We start from the raw sequence: 24,088 nt of genomic DNA on the forward strand, positions 1-24,088 counted from the left end.
TATGAGTCAAGCACATATAAGACATCTGATGTCCATTTATTTCTTAACCTCCTTGCACAGCGTAGTATTTCAAATATTCCAGGCTCTCTGCTTTTCCCACGTGCCATACGCCAGTTCCATACAATGCTGCCCTGAATGCACACTGTTTCTGAAGCTTTTTCTTCGGCTTTAAGCTGATATTTGCCACCAAAGGACTTCTGTTCAATGAAGAGAACTTAAACCACCAAAATAGAACACAGCGAACAGAATATGTGATCTGTTCAGTTGAGATGTGTACGAAAAACGCCAAAGATCTAACATCCTGCTGAACACTGATCAACTAAGTACAACTCCTAGACTAATAAGTTCACAAATCGCCTCTGCAAATGCTTCACAAACAAAAAGAAGTGAAACGCTTATGGCACAGTACAAACAGTCTTTTAATTAGCTACATTAGAGCAGCTATATCTCTAAGGAAAAACAAAACGTTTTTGACTAGTGTTGTTAATCTCAATCTGTAGTGTCTCTTTTGTCGGCCAACTTGTGTAACCTTTTTTCCTTTATTTCTGTTACATCTTTTTACGATTTCAGTATTTTCCAAAGCACTATTGGTACTTCTGCTACCACTACTGTGACTCATAATTTTAGTCCTTATTAGAATTTAACAGAAATACAAGTTATATTTTAAAAGGCCTTATCACGTCATTTAAAAGTTCTTTTACATGTTCTGTCTTTCGAGCAGGAAACGTTGCATATGAACTTTAGATCAGTGGTTTTTTACCTCCCACATTTGTGTTTGATATAAATTCTTTAGTTTATTCTATTTTTGCTTCTTTGACGCAAAACTGATTATAAGCTGCGATCTTAATACGCATTTTTACCACGAGCTTGTCTTCCTCGATTTTCCACTTTTGTTACTGGCCTTAGGCTTTCTTAGAGATGCAGAAGGTTATTGTTTCGTCTCTAGACTTTTATCCTTTTCTTCTCACGATATATGAAGAAAATGTTATTTTTCATAACATCATCCAAGGCTTTCCTTGAGATTGTACGTACCATGACTCTACCATGTTGCATGCGCTACCTAATACGAGTATTTACCGAAGGGCCGCGCATAAAAATGCGATTCTTCCGGGTCTCATACCTCGGTTTCTATTGAGATTAGAAAGGTAGGATCAAGCGTTTTGGGTAGCCCTTGGGCTAGCGATCATCTACGTACCTAAAAGAAGTATAGTCTTAGTGTCAATACACTGCAGCACAGGGTCAAGGTATCAATCCTTTTACCCACTTTCTACTGCTTACGTAAACGGGCAAATTGGTTGATTCTTTTAGCATTTGATGCGGTCTATGGTTGACCTTAAGGGGCTTATGGAAGCATAGTTACCCAGGGGGGATTCCTTAGAAAACCACAAAAAAGCCTTTTTTTACTTCTTTCTCGTAACAAAACAGATCCGCGCATTCCTAGACGACCATCCGCAGCAAATGGTTGACATTATTACGATACATTTCTATGACCCCAACCTCGAACAATCTTCAAAATTTTTTTGATATCTTTACCCGTTTCCGAAATACAGACTTTTAAAGTCAGCCTTCTTTTACACGTAAAATACCTCACGTAAAATCCGGTATGAGGCGAAATCTAAATAATAAATGATCTAAGATATTCCTCACATTTTAACGGCATATTCTCTTGGCATATCTAGAAATGTAGTCTTCCCGTTTTCAAAAATCTTTGTTAGTTCATCGGCGGTTCACTAGAAAACCCCTAAAAAGAGTTTTTCACCATTTTCTCGTATTAAAACTGAACCGCGGATTCCAAGACTGCCAAGCATAGCAAATGGCTGAATTTCTTACGAAATATTCCTAATATCCCGATCTCGAATAACCTTGAAACTTTTTCTAAACCTTTCCCGTTTCTGAGATACGGAGGTTTAAAATTACCCTGCTTTTACACGTAAAATCCTGTGTGAGGCGGAAACGTAGTTTATAAAGTAATGCAGCGCGAGAAATACACTGAAAAGTGACTCTGCTGGCATCTAAAGGGTTCTGGGAACCTCATGTTGTAGTACCGAAGCACATGCAAAATTTTTGTGCGCGTAAAATCAGGCCTGAGGTGTAAAATTATGTTTTGTGTTATTTCAATTTCATTTAAGCAAAGTATCAAAATTTTACTGACCCATAAAGTTCTTTTGATATGAGTGTTATCCCCTGCTGTAGCCGGGAAAAGAATGGAACCAGCAGAAACGTGCTCCCATCGGAGCACAAAAAAAGTGCATATGTTCCTGTTTAAAAGATTCTAACCGAAAATTGGGGTACCACCTGTGTTATTATGCCTTCGTCAGGAACTTTAAAAATTTAGAAATTTTGTTTTTCGAACATTTTTGGGCCGTTTTATGCTGAGAGAGAAGGAGACAGTAGCAGTGGTAAAGAGACAGAAAAGAAATAAATACTGGAAGATAGACAGTGTTCGTGGTATGGAAAAGATCGAAGTAGACATGGCAATGTGAGAGAAAGAGAGGGACATAGTGCAAGCAGTACATAGTACACAGTGACAGAACAGTGCTAGGAAAAGAGTGAGGGGAGACAGGGCCAGTGGTAGACGAATAAAATGAAGGAGAAAGTGAAAGTGTGTGAGGGTTAGTGATAATGAGAGACATAGTCAATCACAATGAAAACGTGGAAGGGAGAGATAGTGACAATGAGAAGAGACAACAGCATTGGGAAGGAATGAATGAGACAGCAGCAGTAAGAGAGAGAAGAGAAAGAGTGCCAGTAAGAGCAGACAGTAGTAGTTGGACCGAACGAAGGCAACAGTGACAATTGGAGAGACACAAAGAGGTAATGACAATGAGTTGGGCTGAGTGAGTGAGCGAAATGGGCAAGTGTAAGTGGGTGAGTATGAACGACTTACAGCGATGGGCTAGCAGGTGTGAGCGAGTTACAGTTAGGGCAGCTTGTGGAAGTGAGAGGTTAGTTGCATGTTAAAAAAAATGGTTCAAATGGCTGTGAGTACTATGGGACTTAACAAAAAAATATTCAAATATGTGTGAAATCTTATGGGACTTAGCTGCTAAGCTTACACACTACTTAACCTAAATTATCCTAAGGACAAACACACACACCCATGCCCGAGGGAGGACTCGAACCTCCGCCGGGACCAGCCGCACTGTCCATGACTGCAGCGCCTGAGACCGCTCGGCTAATGCCGCGCGACAAGGACTTAACATCTGAGGTCATCAGTCCCCTAGAACTTAGAACTACTTAAACCTAACTAACCTAAGGACATCACACACATCCATGCCCGAGGCAGGATTCGAATCTGCGACCGTAGCAGTCGCACGGTTCAGGACTGAAGCGCCTAGAACCGCTCGGGCACAACGGCCTGCGCATGTTAAAAAGAGCTCGAATATGTTCGCGTAGGAAAATTTTTAAAAGTGCTAGGGAAAGTAGGATGAGTCAACTAATAACCCACTTTTCAGTCAGAGATTGTTAAACAGACGCAGATTCGTTTTTTTGTGTTCCGACAGGAGCATTATTCCGCTGGGTTTAATAATCCTTCTCTATGTAAGTTTTGAATTAGGACTGACTGATAGCTTTGCCTTATATAAACGAAAACCAATCTACATTTGCACGTATATGATGGTGAATACGAGCTGCTGAAATGGTCCAGTTAACCCGGACAGTTCCTTATTCGTCATTTTGGCTGAGCTGAGCAACAGTTATAGCAACCATGCTGTCCTCTTCCCTGTGTTATCTCTCTGTGGGCCACCCGAGAAGTGATAAAAGCGGAAATCACGACTGTTGCAACAGCTGCTTTGTCTTGACTGTCGTCTTTGCCTGCCTCTATGGCGCATAGCGTCCACAACAGTGAGCAGCTGTTGAATGATCGAATCGTTGCCTTCTCAATCAGTCCTAAGGTTGAAAACGTACACAGTACACTGCAGTTGGCATTCCCTACTAGTGTTGTGCCCGGCCATTAAAAGCTGTCCATCGAAGTGAAAATATTGCACCACATGGTTACGTTCTGCTAAAGTGCTTCTGCCTTTTGCAAGTGTTTTCCTAGTACATTAAGATAAAGCTTGGTGCTGAAATTTAGTTCGCTGCGGACGTATTCGCATCGAGGATTAAATATTCAGACGTCAAAAGATAAAACTATTTCCACGCGCTCGAAAACTTAAATTTATTTTTTCTCGTTATTTCAATCCACTAATTAGAGATACCTTTACACAGTCTTGAACATCAATATCTCGAATGTTGAGCAATTCTCTTTTTAGAAGTTATCACGAACTCCACAAAATTTGGGAATAGCCTTGATTCAATAGTATACGGCAAAGATGTATATTTCCTTATGTTGTAAGCAATTGTGTACAAACAGAACTTCGAAAATAACGACTACGTATTCTGGAAGGCGAAGATCGTTATTTGAACGAAACAGGAAATGACTTCATATCATGGGCGTCACCAGAAATTTACGCAAGAGGAGGGTAAATTTCCACATTTTCAGTTTTGACATACCTGAGTCGACGAATTTGAGAATGTGTCGTGTTAAGAACAAAATATGACATGATGTACGCGAAAATTACTGTACTTAAAACATTTTAGATTACTTTTGACGCCTGAAATGTAACTACGTATAAAAAAAATTCATGTTCTGATATTATTAAAACTTTTTTGATTGAACGATCTGCAAATCTATGTTTATTATTATTGAAAACAAAAAAACTCAGTCAGAAAAAAAACATCAGTTGAAGAAATTTTGTTGAATAACAACAAAAATTAATAACCAGCAAAAATGCTTTTAATTAATACACCTCAAAATGGAGAAACAGCAAATACTTTATAAACGCTTATTCGACTTTGGCAGCACATTTTTACCGTCAAAACTTGTCGTTTTAACGGATCTATTTCATTTTATTGATGCCTCCTACCTTTTAATGTTAACTGGCATAACGCAAGCTGAAAAAAATGTCGTTTGAAAGCTATGGCAATGGACTGTTTGGGTAAAAAGTCACATAGAAGACATGAATGAAAGAAACTCTCCAAAACATCCTCAAATTGACCGGTAGAGGTGACTCATAACAGCCTAGGATTGAGTCAATACAGTCCTTGTCTCCCCAGTTTGACACTTTATTGTGATGACCTGCCGATTGGACTACTCAATGACTGGATGTTGTGTTGGGTTTCGCCCAATACAGTTTTTAGAAGGTCAAAACTTCTTGAGAGGTCATCTTTCCAGCGTCAACACTCCACAATTGTTTTCTCTCTTCTAGCTCTGAAAATGGTATCTTCTTTGAAACTGGTTTATTTTGGTTCATTGACAGAGTGTAGATGAACGTACCTACAATACAGTAAGGATTTTTTTTTCAGTCATCTACACTCGCTCTACCGTATAAAACAGTGGAGGGTGTTCGGAAATTCCCGTTACAAACTTCTAGGACTTGTAGAACGGAGTGGGTACATAATGGATGGGAACCCATATCCGGAAACATACCGCTTCCGTTCTACGACGGTGTCTTTTCAGATGTTTTACTCATCCGTTTCTACTTGAAGAGCTACACTGAAGAGCCAAAGAATCTGCTACATCTACCTAATATCGCGTAGGGCCCCCACAAACACGCAGAAGTGCCGCAACACGGCGTGGTATGGACTCGACTAATATCTGAACTAGTGCTGGAGGGAATTGACACCATGGATCCTGCGGAGCCCTCCATAAATCCGTAAGAGCAGGGTGGGATGGAGATCTCTTCTAAACAGCTCGTTGCAAGGCATCGCAGATATGCTTAATAATGTTCATGTCTGGGGAGTTTGGTGGCCAGCGGAAGTGTTTAAACTCAGAAGAGTATTCCTGGAGCCACTCTGTAGCAATTCTGGACGTGTGGGGTGTCGCATTGTCCTGGTGGAATTGCCAAAGTCCGTTGGAATGCACAATGGACATTATTAGACAAACAGGATGCTTACGTACGTGTCACCTGTCAGAGTCGTATCTAGACGTATCAGGTGTCCCATATCACTCCAACTGCATATGCTACACACCATTATAGAGTTTCCACCTGTTTGAACTTCCCCTGCTGACATGAAGGGTTCATGGATTCATGAGGTTGTCTCCATACATCCTCTCGATGTAATTTGAAACGAACGGCAACATGTTTCCAGTCATCCATAATCCAATGTCGGTGTTGACGGGCCCATGCGAGGCGTAAAGCTTGTTGTTGCGCAGTCATCAAGGGTACGCGAGTGGGCCTTCAGCTCCGAAAGCCCATATCGATAATGCTTCGTTGAATGGTTCGCTCGCTGACACTTGTTGATGTCCCAGCATTGGAATCTGCAGCAATCTGCGGAATGGCTGCACTTCTGTCACGTTGAACAATTCTCTTCTATCGTCGTTGGTCCCGTTCTTGCAGGGTCTTTTTCCAGCCGCAGCGATGTCGGAGATTTGATGTTTTACTGGGTTCCTGATATTCACGGTACACTCGTAAAAACTGTCGTACGGGAAAATCCCCGCTTCATCGCTACCTCGGAGGAGGAGGAGGATATTAGTGTTTAACGTCCCGTCGACGAGGTCATTAGAGACGGAGCGCAAGCTCGGGTGAGGGAAGGATGGGGAAGGAAATCGGCCGTGCCCTTTCAAAGGAACCATCCCGGCATTTGCCTGAAGCGATTTAGGGAAATCACGGAAAACCTAAATCAGGATGGCCGGAGACGGGATTGAACCGTCGTCCTCCCGAATGCGAGTCCAGTGTGCTAACCACTGCGCCACCTCGCTCGGTCGCTACCTCGGAGATGCTGTGTCCAATCGTTCATGCGCCGACTATAACACCACTTTCAAACTCACTTAAATCTTGATAACTGCCATTGTAGCAGCAGTAACCGATCTAACAACTGCGTCAGACACTTGTTGCCTTATGTAGGCGTTACCGACCGCAGCTCCGTCTTCTTCCCGTTTACATATCTCTGCATTTCAATACTCAATCGTATACCAGTTTCTTTGGCACTTCAGTGGGTGTTAGGCGTGACGCAGTACAGTTGTTAGGTAACAACTCGAAACATTCATTTATCACTTAATCCCATTTGTTTGTATTATCACTTAAATGTTACGTGTTTACATTGTTCAAAAATAGAAGTGTATCCAGCATACTGTACATACAGAACAGTACTGATGCATTACAACCTCGGCTCGATGTGGCGACCACCAAATTCGTTACAGACATTGAACCTACTAAACATATTCTGGTACACACTCTCCATCCCACCTAGAGTCTCTTCAGTGAGGTGGTGCATCGTCACGCTGAAACCAATTTTCCTAACTGACGTTCAGAGCACAGCTTCCAAGAACGGGTCCAGTATCTTTTGTAGGAAGGGCAAACATGCAGGGCCAGTTAGCTTCAGTGGAAGGAAGTATCGTCCAATCACAAGACCACTCAGACCATCTACCTACACCTTAATACCAAACTGGTGCTGAAATGCCTGAAGATGCGTGGCACGATGGTTTCGTCTGTCCGGCACGGCTGTTTCGCAAATTCTGGACACAGTCCCTAGTGAACTTACATTCATCCGTGAACAGAACTCGACGTGGAAATAGGGGTGTGTCTATGCAGCGGTGCAGGAACCAAGTGCAGTAGGCAACGCGTTGTGGAAAATCGGCTGCACCCAATGCTTTGTATCATTTGTAAGTGGTACAGATGTAATTCTTGCTCACGCAGAACGGCACAGACGATACTGCGACTATCACGCATTGCACTTGCAATTGTTCGAGTACTCGTTGAGTGGTTTTCTTCAACGCGACACAGTACAACTCCACATTAGGGCATGCGGCGTTGCCGTGGAGTATCACAGTCCTGCCCCATCACGAAGGACGAAATGGGAGACCGCCACTATTTATTTTGCAGTCTCTCAATCTTATGGTAGTTTTTCATAATATTTATTATTTATCAAGTCGATACTCATTTTTATCAACACATAATAATCGTACAGCGATGAACGTGGTGTGGTTAAAAAGGTTTTTTAATCAACTTGTGACATTGCGTACCGATTTTGCGCTAAAACTTACTCTTTGCGAAAATTTTAACATAAAAGAGGCTTAACTATCGTACGCAAAAGAGCACCATGGGTGCTTAGCTTCATACCAATGTTTTACGAATGTATAATAATAATTATTATTACTATTATTATTGCTATTTAAAAAGAAAGGCCGTTTGAAATAGTGGCCGACACGTCGTAGAATTTTACACAATTAAAATACGGTTACATATGCAGAAAAATTTTACTGACGATCTTACTTCTGAAGTAGTTATGAACTTGATAACTTGAATACAGCATTGTCATAGACATTAACAACGACTACTGTGGTAATTCATTACTCTGCCTGTCGTACAAGTGGACGAATATATTTTCCGAAACAACAAACATTTGTGATTGTCGCCTTGAATTGTGATTTACTTATTGCTGCTACGGCCCAACGTACTTATATAAAGTATAAAGTGCAATTAAAATCTCAAAATAAGTTACAGGTTTTGTGGCCTTAGTGATATACCAGGTAAGAAGTGAACACGACATTCTAATCCATACATTTCGCATATATCTACTTCCTTGTATTTTATATTCGTATTTCTCATTAAACTTCTCTTCAGCAACAGGTAAATGTAAATATTACCGTCGAAAATGAGAAATTACAAGCAGGTGATGACAGTTCATGATTATTAGTTCACATCGTTAGGTTCATTTTTAAAGATGTTTTCTCTTCATTCCCATAACTATCCATATCCCAAAGGCTTCGCTTATTTCAAATAATGTTGTTATTTAAAACTAGAGAAGTGCGAAAGATTCACTCGAGCCACTTGAGTTTGCTAATAACACAGCCATTCTGACCGATAAACCCGCCAACAGTAGTCTAAGCACTGCTTGCATCACTGCTTTTCAATTGTTTCTGGACTGATTTAGATCGACTTTTCTCTCTCTCACTGTCTGCAACATACAGTTTACACAGTTTTAAACAGCACGCTAAATATGAGGTTATTTGACCATAAAATACAAAGATGAAGAACTAGCAAGAGCAGATACTTCCCCGAGTCCTTGAACCAAATGTCAATATCAAGCTCAGATGGACAGTACATACAAGTGAATTACAGTGATGAGTTAAAACATTATGACCACTGCTCACCGCGAGAATGGTGGCTACGCGTGCTCGTAACGCAATAAAGGAAGTACAGTATAGAAAGTAAGTGTATAAGCGGAGCAGAGGCGTATAGGAAATCATTATTGTGACGGTACGGGCTCCCCTGACATAATGGAAGATAGTAACGACCCAGCGTCTGCGAACATCTCCGAAACGGGGCAGCTAGTCGGCTGTTCGCGTGGTAAGACTGTGAACATCTGTGGAAAGTGGTTGAAGAACGGGGAAACCACGAATACTGGACAAGGTGGAAGTTCACGCCTCATCACAGATTATGGCCTTCGGAGACTTGGCCGCACTGTAAGATGATAGAGCACGCACTAACGTTTCGTAGCATACCGTTCACCGCACATGCCGGTAATGTTGTCCCCGCAGCAGGCGACCTCTGCCTGCTCTCATGTTGAAACCAGGGCACCGTCAATTAAGATTGCTTGAGACTATCGAAATTTGACCGTTGACCAAAGGCACCATTACAGCTACGATATTAGGCAGCAGTCTGTTGATGCCACGACACCATCGTTGCGTGGATACGTATAAACACTTCGACTTGCTGAGCTTCTTTAAGTTTGAAACTACGAGGGTTGGAACTTTAATAGTGGCAACTATTTATTTATAGCTCGTACAAAATAGACACGTGTTTCAAAGTTTTACTGACCTTCGAAGTAGTCACCAGCTTTGCGTATGAACTGTTGCCAGTGATGTGGAAGTTGTAGGACACTCTTAGCAGCGGCAGGTGTGTTGGCAGTTCGAGCGGCACGGTCTATTGCCCGACGAGTTAGCAGCAGTTCTGAAGCGAATGCCGTGATGTGTTTCCTTCACTTTAGAAATCGAGTTGAACTTACGAGGGCTTAAGCCAGGGGAGTGCAGTAGCCGGTATAGCACTTAGCAACCCCATCAGTCAAACAAATCAGTAACAGCTTGCACTGTACGTGCTTCAGCATTGTCTTGCAAAATGATGGTTAGGTCCTGCAGAAAGTGTCATCAGTTCTGTCTCTAAGCTGGTCACAGGTTGTGTTCCAAAAATGAACAGCATAAAGTGATGACACTTCCTGCAGGACCTGACCATCATTTTGCAGGACAATGCTCAAGCACGCACAGTGCAAGCTGTTACTGATTTAATTCTTCATGCTTTCCCGGCGATCTGTTGACTTCTTGGATATTCGGGAATCCAGCCGGGTGTTCGCGTCGTTCTCGCACGATATTTCTCAGGTAGCACCTGAAGAAGACAGCGAGGCACGCTGTTGAAATATCGTGCGAGAACGACGCGAACATCCGGCTGGATTTCCGAATATCCAAGATGTTACTGATTTGTTTGACTGATGGGGCTGCTAAGTGCTATACCACCTACTGCACTCCCCTGACTTAAACCCTCGTAAGTTCAGTTCGATTTTTAAACTGAAGGAAACACTTCGCGGTATTCGCTTCAGAACTGCTACTAATTCGTCAGGCAGTATACCGTGCCGCTCGAACTGCCAACACACCTGGCACTGCTAAGAGTGTCCTACAACTTTCACATCGCTGACAACAGTTTATACGCAAAGCTGGGGACTACTTAGGAGGTCAGTAAAACTTTGAAACACATGTCTATTTTGTACGAGCTGTAAATAAATAGTTGCCACTATTAAAGTTCTAACCCTCATATTATATGAGTCTTTATAGCTCCTGATGATATCTCCAGCTTTAGAAGACGAAACGCTAGGCGTAGAAATATGCCTTGGACCACGACCTTAATACGTGAAAATTATTGCAGACCACCAGTATTCCTTTATGCTTGATGTTTTCCCTGGAGGCGATGGCATCTTTCAGCACGATAAATGTCCGTTGTCACCAAGCAAGAATCGCGCTACAGTGGTTTGAGGAACATGATAGTGAACTCATGGAAATGTCTTGGCCACCAGATTTGCTTGATCTGAGCCTGATGGGACACATCTGGGATGCAATTTGGCACCATCGCCGCCCCAAAAACCATCGGTGGGTAATTTGCGGGACCTGCATAACGTGTGCCTAGACATCTGGTCCCACGTATCTCCGGAAGGCTACCAGGGGTCACCGAATCCACATAATGCAGAATCGCTGCTATATTGCGTTCCAAAGGTCGACCAGAGGCGGCCATACCCTTCTGGCTCATCAGTGTATGCAGAAGACTGAACTCAGCTTCATTTGATGTTGGCGTGATTGCCTGCATTTGTTTAAAAGAGTTTACTAAATCAGCAAGCCATGGTTACTTTAATTCTCTTTTTACGTACGTCGCTATATTCTGAGGTTATTATCGTCAAGAACGGATTTTGACTATTTATAAGAGGATCACTAACAGAGCCCGTGCATTTTTGTATGGTTTGTATTAACCAATTACACTAGCCCCTCTCCTCACGTTCGGTCTGTGGAATCGATTCGTCAGTATTTGATGTGGTTTACGAAATATATCCAGCGGTAATGTTAGGTGACTCATCCTGTATATAAAAAATATGTAGCCTGTGTGTGTCCAAACGTTTATTACACCAATGTGTAAAAATTTGAAGTAAATCGGCCGAGTAGTTTTTGAGATCTCTGGTAATAATTTTCCCTTTTACTTATTACATATATATTTATATAGTATATATATTTAAAAATAGGTATATATAAACACGCGCATATTCGAATTTAATGTTGTGTCAAAATTTCAAACCAGTCAGTGAAGAACTTTCGAAGATTTAAGGTTTTGCACAGAACAAGATTTATCTTTTAATATAGATTTTCCCTATAATCAATTGCATATGTATTTGTACATTCTACATGGTGCTCCAGCACGCATGGAAATACACGCGCAAATTTGAATGTAACGTTTTGTCAAAATTTCAAAGCATTCGGTGACGATCTTTCGGAGATATGCGATTCTGAACAAACGAACATTTATATTTTATTTATATAGATTATAATGTAATGAACCGCTTATTGTCGCTGTAATATCTTGTGTGTGTAACATAGAGTAAATATCTCAGGAGTGAGCATTGCGTTCTGCGCATGTTGTCAACATTAAACCAGGATTGTTACGTGATCTCGGAACTTCGCTGTGCCTGTGTGCTTTCTGCAGCGTTTGAAGTTTATAATACCAAGAGTTTTTGTTGTGTTTCACCGTTTGTTGATAGTGTAATAGCGATGGTGAATTACGTTGTTGCTACGGATGCAAAGAAAAATATGTGAAAGGAGGGATAGTAACTTTTCATGGGTACATTCCATATAGCTCTAATTATAGTTTTCATTTTAGTAAGAGACACTGTATACGTTTAAAAATTTCGAGACGCATTATAATTAAGACTTGATTCTGTAGACCTATTTTTCTACGATTTTATGACTATATAATAGATATTACGGCTCGTACAAAAGCTTACAAACAATCGCTTCCTCTCGTAAATTTGCTAGTGGAACAGGAAAGGGAAAGGTTAGTTGTTTCAATAAATACTATCCTTCATGCATTTATCAGTGACTTGTCAATTATGTGTATAGATTACTCCGTCTACTATTTATTTAATGAACTGGGAGCATGTACTTAAAATGCGTTAAATAAATACCTCAAAGTGCCACCAGTAAGAAAAATTGTGCTTTAGGTCGCAAAAACGAGAAAATAAATACGCAGAAATACAAGAAAAAAGGACGAATTAGCAGGGATATAATCGCTAATGTGTGGTAAATTCGGTGTTTTTCGGACACTTGCGAAAGTACTAACGTACTGTCAAGTCGTTTTGCAGGACTATCACTGCAAAAATGTACTTCAGGCCCTGTAATACTATAAAGAGCGGTATCATACCAAAAACTACCAAAAATCGAGTGCATCTGAACTATGACACCTATCGCAAAGAAGCTGAATGTAATATCACTTGCCCTTAAAGGTTACGTAGCTGGTTTATTCTCGGTATCAAATGGATACTGTTAAAATGTCTGCGCAACATATATAAATAATCCACGACACGTACGAAAAGAATCCATCTGTACTAGGGATGTAGTGACACTCTAAATATACAGGGCGCTATACGGACAAACACACGATGTCCCGAGATCACGTGACCAGGCCGGCAAGGTATGTTGACAACACAAAATCTGTTCTGCGCATGTGAGTGCTCACTCCAGAGATATTTACTCTATGGTGTGTAAGCTGTACAGCGTCTTAGTATTTGTATGATGATGCAACGAACTTGCATAGTATTTAGTAAAAGTTTGTAATTGAATTAACATAATACTTGGTCAATAATATACCGTTATTCATGATCATTAAGGCCATAGAAACCTGGCCATGAAGTCAAGTATGTCCCTAACAATACATAATGTACAAGCAACATGTAGCGTGTTCTCCATATGAGCGGAACACTCACTACATGGATCCATGGAACACGGAAGAATAAAATAAAAGAATATTATCAGATTAAGCTAAATCTTAAACATTCTGTTTCAGCTAAGGGGCCATTATCAGTTGATTTCGTACGCTGGTTATAAAAGCTCTGCTGTTCTTTCCAATATCTCTGACGATACCCACAATAGCTTTCGTTATCTTATAAATATGATCACTAAAGAAAATTCCTATAAATACAGAGGAAAACATTCGGCCAAACTACTGACAGATGACTGCTGAAGCGCGAGAATGTATTCGTACTCACCAGGGCTCACGAAGATAGCGAGCAGAATCAGCAGCGCCTGAAGACGATCTTGAGACACTCGGACATCCATTTCGCACAAGACTGTATCGTGTCAGGCCGCCGTCGAACTGTTGTGAACACTTCTGCCAGGAAGCTGTGCGATTCCGAGAGCCGGCGGTGCTGGGTCATACTTGTATGAGAAAAAGGAGTGGGGAGCGCTTTCCGGTGCACTTCTATTTTGCTTATCTATTCGTCATTGCCGCTCACTTCCTGGTCCACGACTTCAAGTTCCCATTTCGCATACTTCTGTGTCCCCTTTCCCCTCAGCTGCCTCTTGCACGAGCCATCACGTATCCCCATCCATTAATTCCATCTCAGTGTTTGCTGCTGATCTCGACATTGAAGTACACGGATCGAATCCTATTGGTGGAATGTTTTGTAATCGTATGTTATACGTGTGACAAGTTGAAACTGTTACAAGCCGATCTCGGGAAAGAGCAGTTTGGCTACCAGACAACATTGAACCTACGACTTACTTTAGAAAACAGACTGAAGACAGGCAAGCCTACATTTATCAGCATTCTGAAATTCAAAGAAACCTTTTGACAATGATAACTCAATGCATTCTTTGAAATTATGAAAGTGTCAGGAATAAATACAGGAAATGAAAGATTATAATTTGTACAGAAACTTGACTGCAGTTATAAGAGCCCAAGAACATAAAAGAGGGCAATAATTGAGAGAGGAGTGAGACAATAATTATATTCTACCCTGAAGAGCCGAAGAAACTGGTACACTTGACTAATATCGTGTAAGGCCCCCACGAGCACGCAGAAGTGCCGCAACACGACGTGGCAAGGACTCGATTAATATCTTAAGTAGTGCTGGAGGTAACTGACACCATGAGTCTTGCAGGGCTGTCCATAAATCCTTAGGAGTACGAGGGGGTGAAGGTCACTTCTGAACAGAACGTTGCAAGGCATCGCAGATATGCTTAATAATGTTCATGTATGGGGAGTTTGGTGGCCAGTGGAAGTGTTTAAACTCAGAAGTGTGTTCCTGGACCCACTCTGTAGCAATTCTAGACGTGTGGGATGTCGCATTGTCCTGCTGGAATTGTCCAAGTCCGTCGGAATGCACAATGGACATTAATGGACAAACAGGATGCTTACGTACGTGTCACGTGTCAGAGTCGTATCTAGACGTATTAGGTGTCCCGTAACACTCCAACTGCATATGCCCCACGCCATTATAGAGCCTCCATCAGCTTGAACGGCCCCTCCTGACGTGCAGCGTCCATGTGTTCATGAGGTTGTCTGCATACCCATACACGTCCATCCGCTTGATATAATTTGAAACGAGACTCGTCCGACCAGGCAGCATGTTCCCAGTCATCAATAGTTCAATGTCGGTGTTGACAGGCGCAGGTGAGGCGTAAAGCTTGTTGTTGTGCAGTAATCAAGGGTATACGAGTGGGCCTTCGGCTCCGAAAGCGCGTATCGATGATCGTTCGTTGAATGGTTCGCTCGCTGACACTTGTTGATGTTCCAGCATTGAAATCTGCGAAGGAGTTGCACTTCTATCACGCTGAACGATTCTCTTCAGTGGTTGTTGGTCCCATTCTTGCAGGGTCTTTTTCCAACAGCAGCGATGTCGGAGATTTGATGTTTTACTAGATTTCTGATATTCGTGGTTCACTCGTGAAATGGTCGTACGGGAAATTCCCACTTCGTCGCTACCTCGGAGATGCCGTGTCCCATCGCTCGTCGCCGACTGTAACACCACGTTCAAACTAACTTAAACCTTGATACTCTGCCATTGTAACAACAGTAACCGATCTAAGAACTGCCCCAGACACTTGTCTTATATAGGCGTTGCCGACCGTAACGCCGCATTCTGTCTGTATACATATCTCTGTATTTGAATACGCATGCCATACCAGTTTCTTTGGCACTTCAGTGTATCTCCAATATTAATCTGTACGTGAGCAAGCAGAAATGGAAAAAAGCAGAAATTTGGAAAGGGAATTAAAGCTCAAGGATAGGAAAATCGGTGAGGTTTGCAGATTACATTATAAGTCTGTCAGAGATAGCAAAGGACTTGGAAGATAGTAGAACGGAGTGAATTGTGTCCTGAAAAGAGGTTATGAAATGAATATCAACTAAATTAAAATAAGGACAACGAAGGGTAGGCAAATTAAATTGTGTGAAGCTGACGGAATTACATAGGGAAATCTGGCACTAATCTTAGTAAATGAGTTTTGATATCTGGGCACCAAAATAACAGATGATGGACGGTCTGGAGACGGTATCAAATGCAGACTGTAGATGGTAAAAAAAAAATACTTCCGAAAAATAGAAATTTGTTAACACCAAGAATAGCGTAGAATGTAGCCTTGCATCGAAGTGAAACGTTGGCGATAAGTAGTTGAGACAAAGAGAAACCAGAAATATTTGAAATATGGTGCTACAGAAGAATGATGAATGTTACATGCGAAGATCAGTTTACTAATGATGTGGTACTAAAACACAGTACGGAAACAATAAATTTATGGTACAATTTCACTTAAAGGCGAGATCCGTTTATAGGAAATATACTGAATTAATAAATCGTCAGTTTGATACTGGAAGTAAGTATGTGTCTGTAGGTATGTCTCTTGGGGGGCGGAATGTTGTTGTAGAGGAGACCAGGTTCTAATAGATGTAGTTATGCAGAAATGAAATGATTTGCAAAGGATAACTAGCGGCGAGAGGTGTATCAAATGAATCTTCAAACTGAAGAACACAACAACTACAAAACTGTGTACCGAACGAACACTTGTCTTTCTTAGACAGGCCAGCCTCCGTACTCGATCCATGAGGCATGGTCAGATGACTCAATTGGAAGATCCATGAGCGAAGAAAGTCGTGCAAGAAGTCTGCGACCATTATACAGACTCCGAGCCCATCTATATTACTGTTTTATTAGGACACTAAAATCAACAGATTACTTGTTAAAAATTATATTTACTCAATTGTAAGATCTATTAGCGAAGAAAGTCGTCCAAGGAGTATGCCACCACTACACAGTCTCTGATCACATATCACTGTTTAATTTGGACCCTAACATCAAAAGAAGATTTGCTAAAAATTATACTTACCAACACGTTTCAGGCGTATTCCATCACCAGAATATACTGAAAAATGAAACAACAAGCAAAACTTATACATGGCATTAAGGGTAAAAATAGATAAAAACATTCAGTCAAATTTACATACCATAAAAACGCCTTAATACAAAGCATCGTGTCACAAAATTACATCTTTGATATTATTGCTCTGCTACCCACGGATGACACCAGGTGGCATGGTTGTATGGTTGTGGTGCAATTAGAAGCTTACATTGTAAGTTGTTGGACAATACAAAAACAGTAAAAAAACTTTTAGATAACAAGAACAAACACCAACGATTAAAATTGAAACAGTATTCTGAAGTATATCAATAAATCATGTGATTAATTTGAGTGCTCAATTAAGGTGGGGAGGGGGGGGGTGCAATTGCACCAGTCACAAACCAGTCGTAACTCATATAGATGAGAGCCTACAACAAACAGCTTAGGCGAAACTAATATTGCAGAAGTAGGAATCGCTTGAGATGCTTTAGGAAATGCACATAAACTAGAACAGGGAGAAGTAGGAGAGGCATCTGATAGCGGAAGAAGTATCTTTACTGGGGTATGGTGCTACTGTTCTAAGAAAATTTACAGATCAATGAAATATCTAAAATTGTTAGATAGTACATGGATTTACATACTACTATAAAAGATTTTAAGCCTATAACCAAAGTACAGATGGGAAATGCACCCCCCCCCCCACACACACACCAGGGTTTGATAGATGAGAGGATAAAGAACAAAAAAGGTCTAATGAACTTACGTCTGGAAATGCATTGTTTCCATGCTAGAGACCTTTTATTCAATCATACTTTGTTACAGAGACTGTGGTCTAATGTGCGCTGTACCATGCACCCACTGCTAGAATATGCATGGTTCTCCTAGAGGGTGGAACTGTTCCTCATATGTCATGCCCTGGTGCCCTCTCCTGCCATATTAATTGGTAATGTTGTGTCGTATTCACTTCTCTTGCTGATTCACATTGTAGTGGATGTGATACAACGTTGTACACAGTGATTCGGTATTCGAATCGAGAGCTTGCTGACATAGTTTTTAATTACAGAAAGGCAAATGGCAATTGGCGGTGGGCAGCAAGGTTGTATCAGGAGACCTATCTGTGCCGACAGCAACCACAGAATTCAATGTTTGCAACGGTGTTTCGCCGTTTGTCTTAGACAGCGTCGTTTCAGGAAGCAGCAACTGATGAAGGTCGTATCACAAATGTTCGGACACCAGACTAGGAGGAAAATGTGATTAACACTGTGGAAAGCGACTGCCTCGTCAGTACGAGGCAATTAGCCAACCAGTTCAGGCTAAGCCAGATGACCATGTGGAACATTCTCTGCGACAGTTGTTACTACCCTTATCACTTACAGGTGTGCAGGGCTTACTAATGACAGACTTCCACATTGGGAGCATTTTGTCAATGGTTTCTTCACCAGGCAATCACAGTTCTGCGATTTGTGTCATCCATCATATTCACAGGTGAGGCCATCTTTACACGGAGTGGTATCATCAGCTTTCGTAACAAGTCATCTGTGGGATAGTATGCAGAACGCCATAGTTTCGGAACAGCGAATCATCAGCATCGGTGCAGCCAGAATGTGTGTACTGGGATAATTGGCGACTGTATTTTGGGAACAGTCTTCCTTCCACATCGCCTAACAGGCCGGAACTATCGACGTTTCTTGTGGGTGACTTTGCTTCCCCTGCTGTAAGAAGTGCCACTGATGACTCGAAGGGTTATGTGGCTGCTATTTGATAGTGCCCCACTCCACTTCACCATTAATGTCCAGTTGCATCTCAATCGTGTCTTTCCTGGTCGATGGATCAGACGATGGTGTCCATTTGTATGGCCTGCTCGTTCACCGGATCTCAAACTGTGCGATTATTGTTTATGGAGCCATCTCTAAAGTATCGTGTATTCAGGGCCCATTCCATATTCGGAGACAACGGAGCAGCATATTCACGCTGCATTTGACAATGTCTGGATGCATCCTGGCCGATGTGAACATGTGAGACAGAACATCCTACTGTGTGTTGAGGCACATGGAAACCATTTCCAGCACTTACTGTAACCGTGGCTGCACAGTACACCATGTAATAATCTGCAGTCTCTGTATCAATGTATGACTGAATAAAAGGTCTCTAGCATGGGAACCACACAATTCTGGACATAGTTCATTAGATATTTTTTGATCCATATCGTCTCATCGATCAATCCATAGAGTCTGTTCACGACGGAAAAATTCAGCCTGTACATACATGGTGCTTATAATTAAACTTTCAAACCGCTGTAGAAATAACACCACTGGTCAGAGCGACGTAAAATTGCAACGGACTATTATCGGAGAAGGGGGAAAACTTATGGCAGAAGAAAAATAAATAGTTACAAAATGTAGCAATACATGGCCCTATAAGCATCATAATTTAATAGTGGACGACTACAAATGACAAATGAATCATACAACGATGCCTAAGGTGTACGTTTGGCGTTAAACAAACTGCACTACTCACTGTGCATGGCTGCACAGGTGTGATAATGTTAGTTACGTAAGCCCATCCACCATGGCAAGGTCATACCACATCGGATGGGAGAAATCGGTTTTAATTGTCTTGAGGCCAAAAACAAGAAAAAAAGCATCAGTCACATCGGTTTTTAATTGTGCTGAGACCACAAATCGCATAAGAAGCATCAATCACATCGGTTTTTAATCGTCCTGAGACCAAAACCACATAAAAAGCATAAATCAAAATCAATTTCCGTGTGACTGGCGCAAAACATGTTCAATATGCTGTCCACCGTTTTCTGCAACAAGCTGAAATCGAGAAACAGCATGTTCCACAATTGATCAAAGTGTTTCCGGGGTCACTTTCAGAATGTGTTGCGCAATGCATTCCTTCAATGCAGTTAAGTTTCCAATCGGAACACTGAACACAACGTCTTTCAGATAGCCCCACAGCCCAAAGTCACACGGATTAAGATCAGGTGACCGGGGCGGCCAGGCTGTAGGGAAACGGCGGCTGATAATTCTAGCATTTCCGAAGTGGCGCTTCAGCGTTAACTGGATTTGCAATGTGCGGAGGTGCGGCATCTTGCGTAAAAATGATCCCAGCCACACATACACGCTGTTGGAGAGCTGGATTGACATGGTTGCGCAAAAGACACTCGTAGCGCTTTCCAGTGACGGTACAGGTAACAGGACCGGAAGCACCTGTCTCTTCGAAAAAAATATGGCCCTATGATAAATGATGCCATAAACCTGCACCACACAGTGACCTTTTCAGGATGAAGTGATACTGGTTGATTTGCGTGTGGATTTTCCGTTGCCCATATTCGACAATTTTGTGTATTGACATATCCTGTCAGATGGAAGTGGGCTTCGTCTGTCCACATGATCTTCCACGGCCAGTCATTGTCCACTTCCATGAGAGCAAAAAATTCTAAAGCAAATGTCTCTCTTGCTAGCAAGTCAGCAGTAAGCAACTAGCGCACATAGTTAATTTTGAATGGATAGCAAAGAAGGGTGTTTTGTAGGATTTTACGCACCGTGTTCACGGGTATGTCCAATGTTCGTGCAATTCTCCGTGCACTACACGTTTGCATACCACCACTCGTCTCCTCCTGCATCATTATGGCCACTGCTTCCACTGACGTCGAATCAATTAGTTTCCTCTCTCTACCAGGTTGCACACCAAAAGAACCAGTCTTTTCGAATTTCCGTAACCATTTGCTCCATACCCATGGCAGTCATCGGATCAACGCCTTTTTTCAAGCCTTTCAGTGTCCGGGACTTCTGCAGAGTGACGTGTGCACCGTTATCATTCTTGTAATACAGCTTTCCAAGCACAGCGCGATCCTGTATTGAGACGGTCCTGGCGAATGTCGCAGACGCAAAAGGAGGAAAAGCCGTGAACCCGGCGTGTTTATAGCAACTTCAATAGGTCGTGCGCATGACAGGTGTTTTCATTTACGTATTCTGACACATTGATTAATTATCACACAATTTTTTTTCTTCTGCCATATGTTTCCCTCCTTCTCCGATAGTATTCCGCAGCAATTTGACGTCATTCTGACCAGTGGTGTTATTTCTATACCATTTTGAAAATTTAACTGAGATCATTCACCACAATGATGAGAACCGCTGGGAGGTGGCATCTGACAGGGTATAGTTAAGTGAGGGGCTCCTCAGAGGTCAGTGCTGCGACCACTTCTGCGACCACACACACACAGCATTGACCCGTGAGGCATCCCTTACTTAACTGTACACCACCAACTGCAGCCACTCTCATTACTGTGGTGATTGACCTCGCATACACTGTTGTTGTTGTGGTCTTCAGTCCTGAGACTGGTTTGATGCAGCTCTCCATGCTACTCTATCCTGTGCAAGATTCTTCATCTCAGAACATGTCCTACCAACCGATCCCTTCTTCTAATTAAGTTGTGCCACAAATTTCTCTTCTCCCCAGTCCTGTTCAATACCTTCTCATTAGTTATATGATCTACCCATCTAATCTTCAGCATTCTTCTGTAGCACCACATTTCGAAAGCTTCTATTCTCTTCTTGTCCAAATTAGTTATCGTCCATGTTTCACTTCCATACATGTCTACGCTCAATGCAAATACTTTCAGAAACAACTTCCTGACACTTATATCTATACTCGATGTTAACAAATTTCTCTTCTTCAGAAACGCTTTCCTTGCCATTGCCAGTCTACATTTTATATCCTCTCTACTTCGACCATCATCAGTTATTTTGCTCCCCAAATAGCAAAACTCCTTTACTACTTTAAGTGTCTCATTTCCTAATCTAATTCCCTCAGCATCACCCGACTTAATTCGTCTACATTCCATTATCCTCGTTTTGCTTTTGTTGATGTTCATCTTATACCCTCCTTTCAAGACACTGTCCATTCCGTTCAGCTGCTTTTTCAAGTCCTTTGCTGTCTCTGACAGAATTACAATGTCATCGGCGAGCGTCACAATTTTTATTTCTTCTCCATGGATTTTAATACCTACTCCGAACTTTTCTTTTGTTTCCTTTATTGCTTGCTCAATATACAGATTGAATAACATCGGGGATAGGCTACAACCCTGTCTCACTCCCTTCCCGACCACTGCTAAACCTTTCATACGCCTCGACTCTTATAACTGTCATCTGGTTTCTGTACAAATTGTATATAGCCTTTCGCTCCCTGTATTTTACCCCTGCCACCTTCAGAATTTGAAAGAGAGTATTCCAATCAAGTCTACAAATGCTAGAAACGTAGGTTTGCCTTTCCTTAATCTTTCTTCTAAGATAAGTTGTAGGGTCAGTATTGCCTCACGTGTTCCAAACTGATCTTTCCCGAGGTCGGCTTCTATCAGTTTTTCCATTCGTCTGTAAAGAATTCGCGTTAGTATTTTGCAGCTGTGACTTATTAAACTGATAGTTCGGTAATTTTCACATCTGTCAACACCTGCTTTCTTTGGGATTGGAATTATTATATTCTTCTTGAATTCTGATGGTATTTCGCGTGTTTCATACGTTTTGCTCACCAGATGGTAGAGTTTTGTCAGGACTGGCTCTCCCAAGGCTGTCAGTAGTTCTAATGAAATGTTGTCTACTCCGGGGGCCTTGTTTCGACTCAGGTCTTTCAGTGCTCTGTCAAACTCTTCACGCAGTATCATATCTCCCATTTCATCTTCATCTACATCCTCTTCCATTTCCATAATATTGTCGTCAAGTACATCACCCTTGTATAGACCATCTATATACTCCTTCCACCTTTCTGCTTTCCCTTCTTTGCTTAGAACTTGGTTTACATCAAAGCTCTTGATATTCATGCAAGTGGTTCTCCTCTCTCCAAATGTCTCTTTAACTTTCCTGTAGGCAGTGTCATCTTACCCCATGTGTCCTCTAGCCATCCCTGCTTAGCCACTTTGAACTTCCTGTCGATCTCATTTTTGAGACATTTGTATTCCTTTTTGCTTGCTTCATTTACTGCATTTTTATATTTTATCCTTTCATCAATTAAATTCAATATTTCTTCTGTTACCCAAGGGTTTCTACTAGCCCTCGTCTTTTTACCTATTTGATCCTCTGCTGCCTTGACTATTTCATCCCTCAAAGCTACCCATTTTTCTTCTACTGTGTTTTTTCCCCCCATTCCTGTCAATTGTTCCCTTATGCTCTCCCTGAAACTCTGTATAACCTCTGGTTCTTTCAGTTTATCCAGGTCCCACCTCCTTAAATTCCCACCTTTTTGCAGTTTCTTCAGTTTTAATCGACAGTTCATATCCAATAGATTGTGGTCAGAGTCCACATCTGCCCCTTGAAATGTCTTACAATTTAAAACCTGGTTCCTAAATCTCTGTCTTACCATTATATAATCTATCTGATACCTTTCAGTATCTCCAGGGTTCTTCCATGTATACACCCTTCTTTCATGATTCTTGAACCAAGTGTTAGCTATGATTAAGTTATGCTCTGCGCAAAATTCTACCAGGTGGCTTCCTCTTTCATTTCTTAGCCCCAATCCATATTCACCTACTATGTTTCCTTCTCTCCCTTTCCCTAGTCTCGAATTCCAGTCACCCATGACTATTAAATTTTCGTCTCCCTTCACTACCTGAATAATTTCTTTTATCTCCCCATACATTTCATCAATTTCTTCGTCATCTGCAGAGCTAGTTGACATATAAACTTGTACTACTGTAGTAGATGGGGGCTTCATGTCTATCTTGGCCACAATAATGCGTTCACTATGCTGTTTGTAGTAGCTTACCCGTACTCCTATTTTTTTATTCATTATTAAACCTACTCCTGCATTACCCCTATTTGATTTTGTATTTATAACCCTGTATTGACCATATCAAAAGTCTTGTTCCTCCTGCCACCGAACTTCGCTAATTCTCACTATATCTAACTTTAACCTATCCATTTCCCTTTTTAAATTTTCTAACCTACCTGCCCGATTAAGGGATCTGACATTCCACACTCCGATCCATAGAACGCCAGTTTTCTTTCTCCTGATAACGACATCCTCTTGAGTAGTCCCCGTCCGGCGATCCGAATAGGGGACTATTTTACCTCCGGAATATTTTACCCAAGAGGACGCCATCATCATTTAATCATACAGTAAAGCTATATGCCCTCGGGAAAAATTACGGCTGTAGTTCCCCCTTGCTTTCAGCCGTTCGCA

The 24,088-nt window shown here is 41.6% G+C and overlaps 1 protein-coding gene across 1 annotated transcript in view; it reads right to left on the minus strand.

Moving 5' to 3' along the window:
• LOC126148726 (uncharacterized) overlaps positions 1-13,923 on the minus strand; it is a 41,827-nt gene extending 27,904 nt beyond the window's left edge. Inside the window, exon 1 of the mRNA XM_049915773.1 lies at positions 13,774-13,923. Within this exon, the coding sequence (XP_049771730.1) occupies positions 13,774-13,843 (70 nt within the window). The 5' untranslated portion in view covers positions 13,844-13,923. The remainder of the gene's footprint in view (positions 1-13,773) is intronic.
• Positions 13,924-24,088: the final 10,165 nt, after the last annotated feature.

Source organism: Schistocerca cancellata, chromosome 2 (genome assembly GCF_023864275.1).
Source record: "Schistocerca cancellata isolate TAMUIC-IGC-003103 chromosome 2, iqSchCanc2.1, whole genome shotgun sequence".
NCBI lineage: Eukaryota > Metazoa > Arthropoda > Insecta > Orthoptera > Acrididae > Schistocerca > Schistocerca cancellata.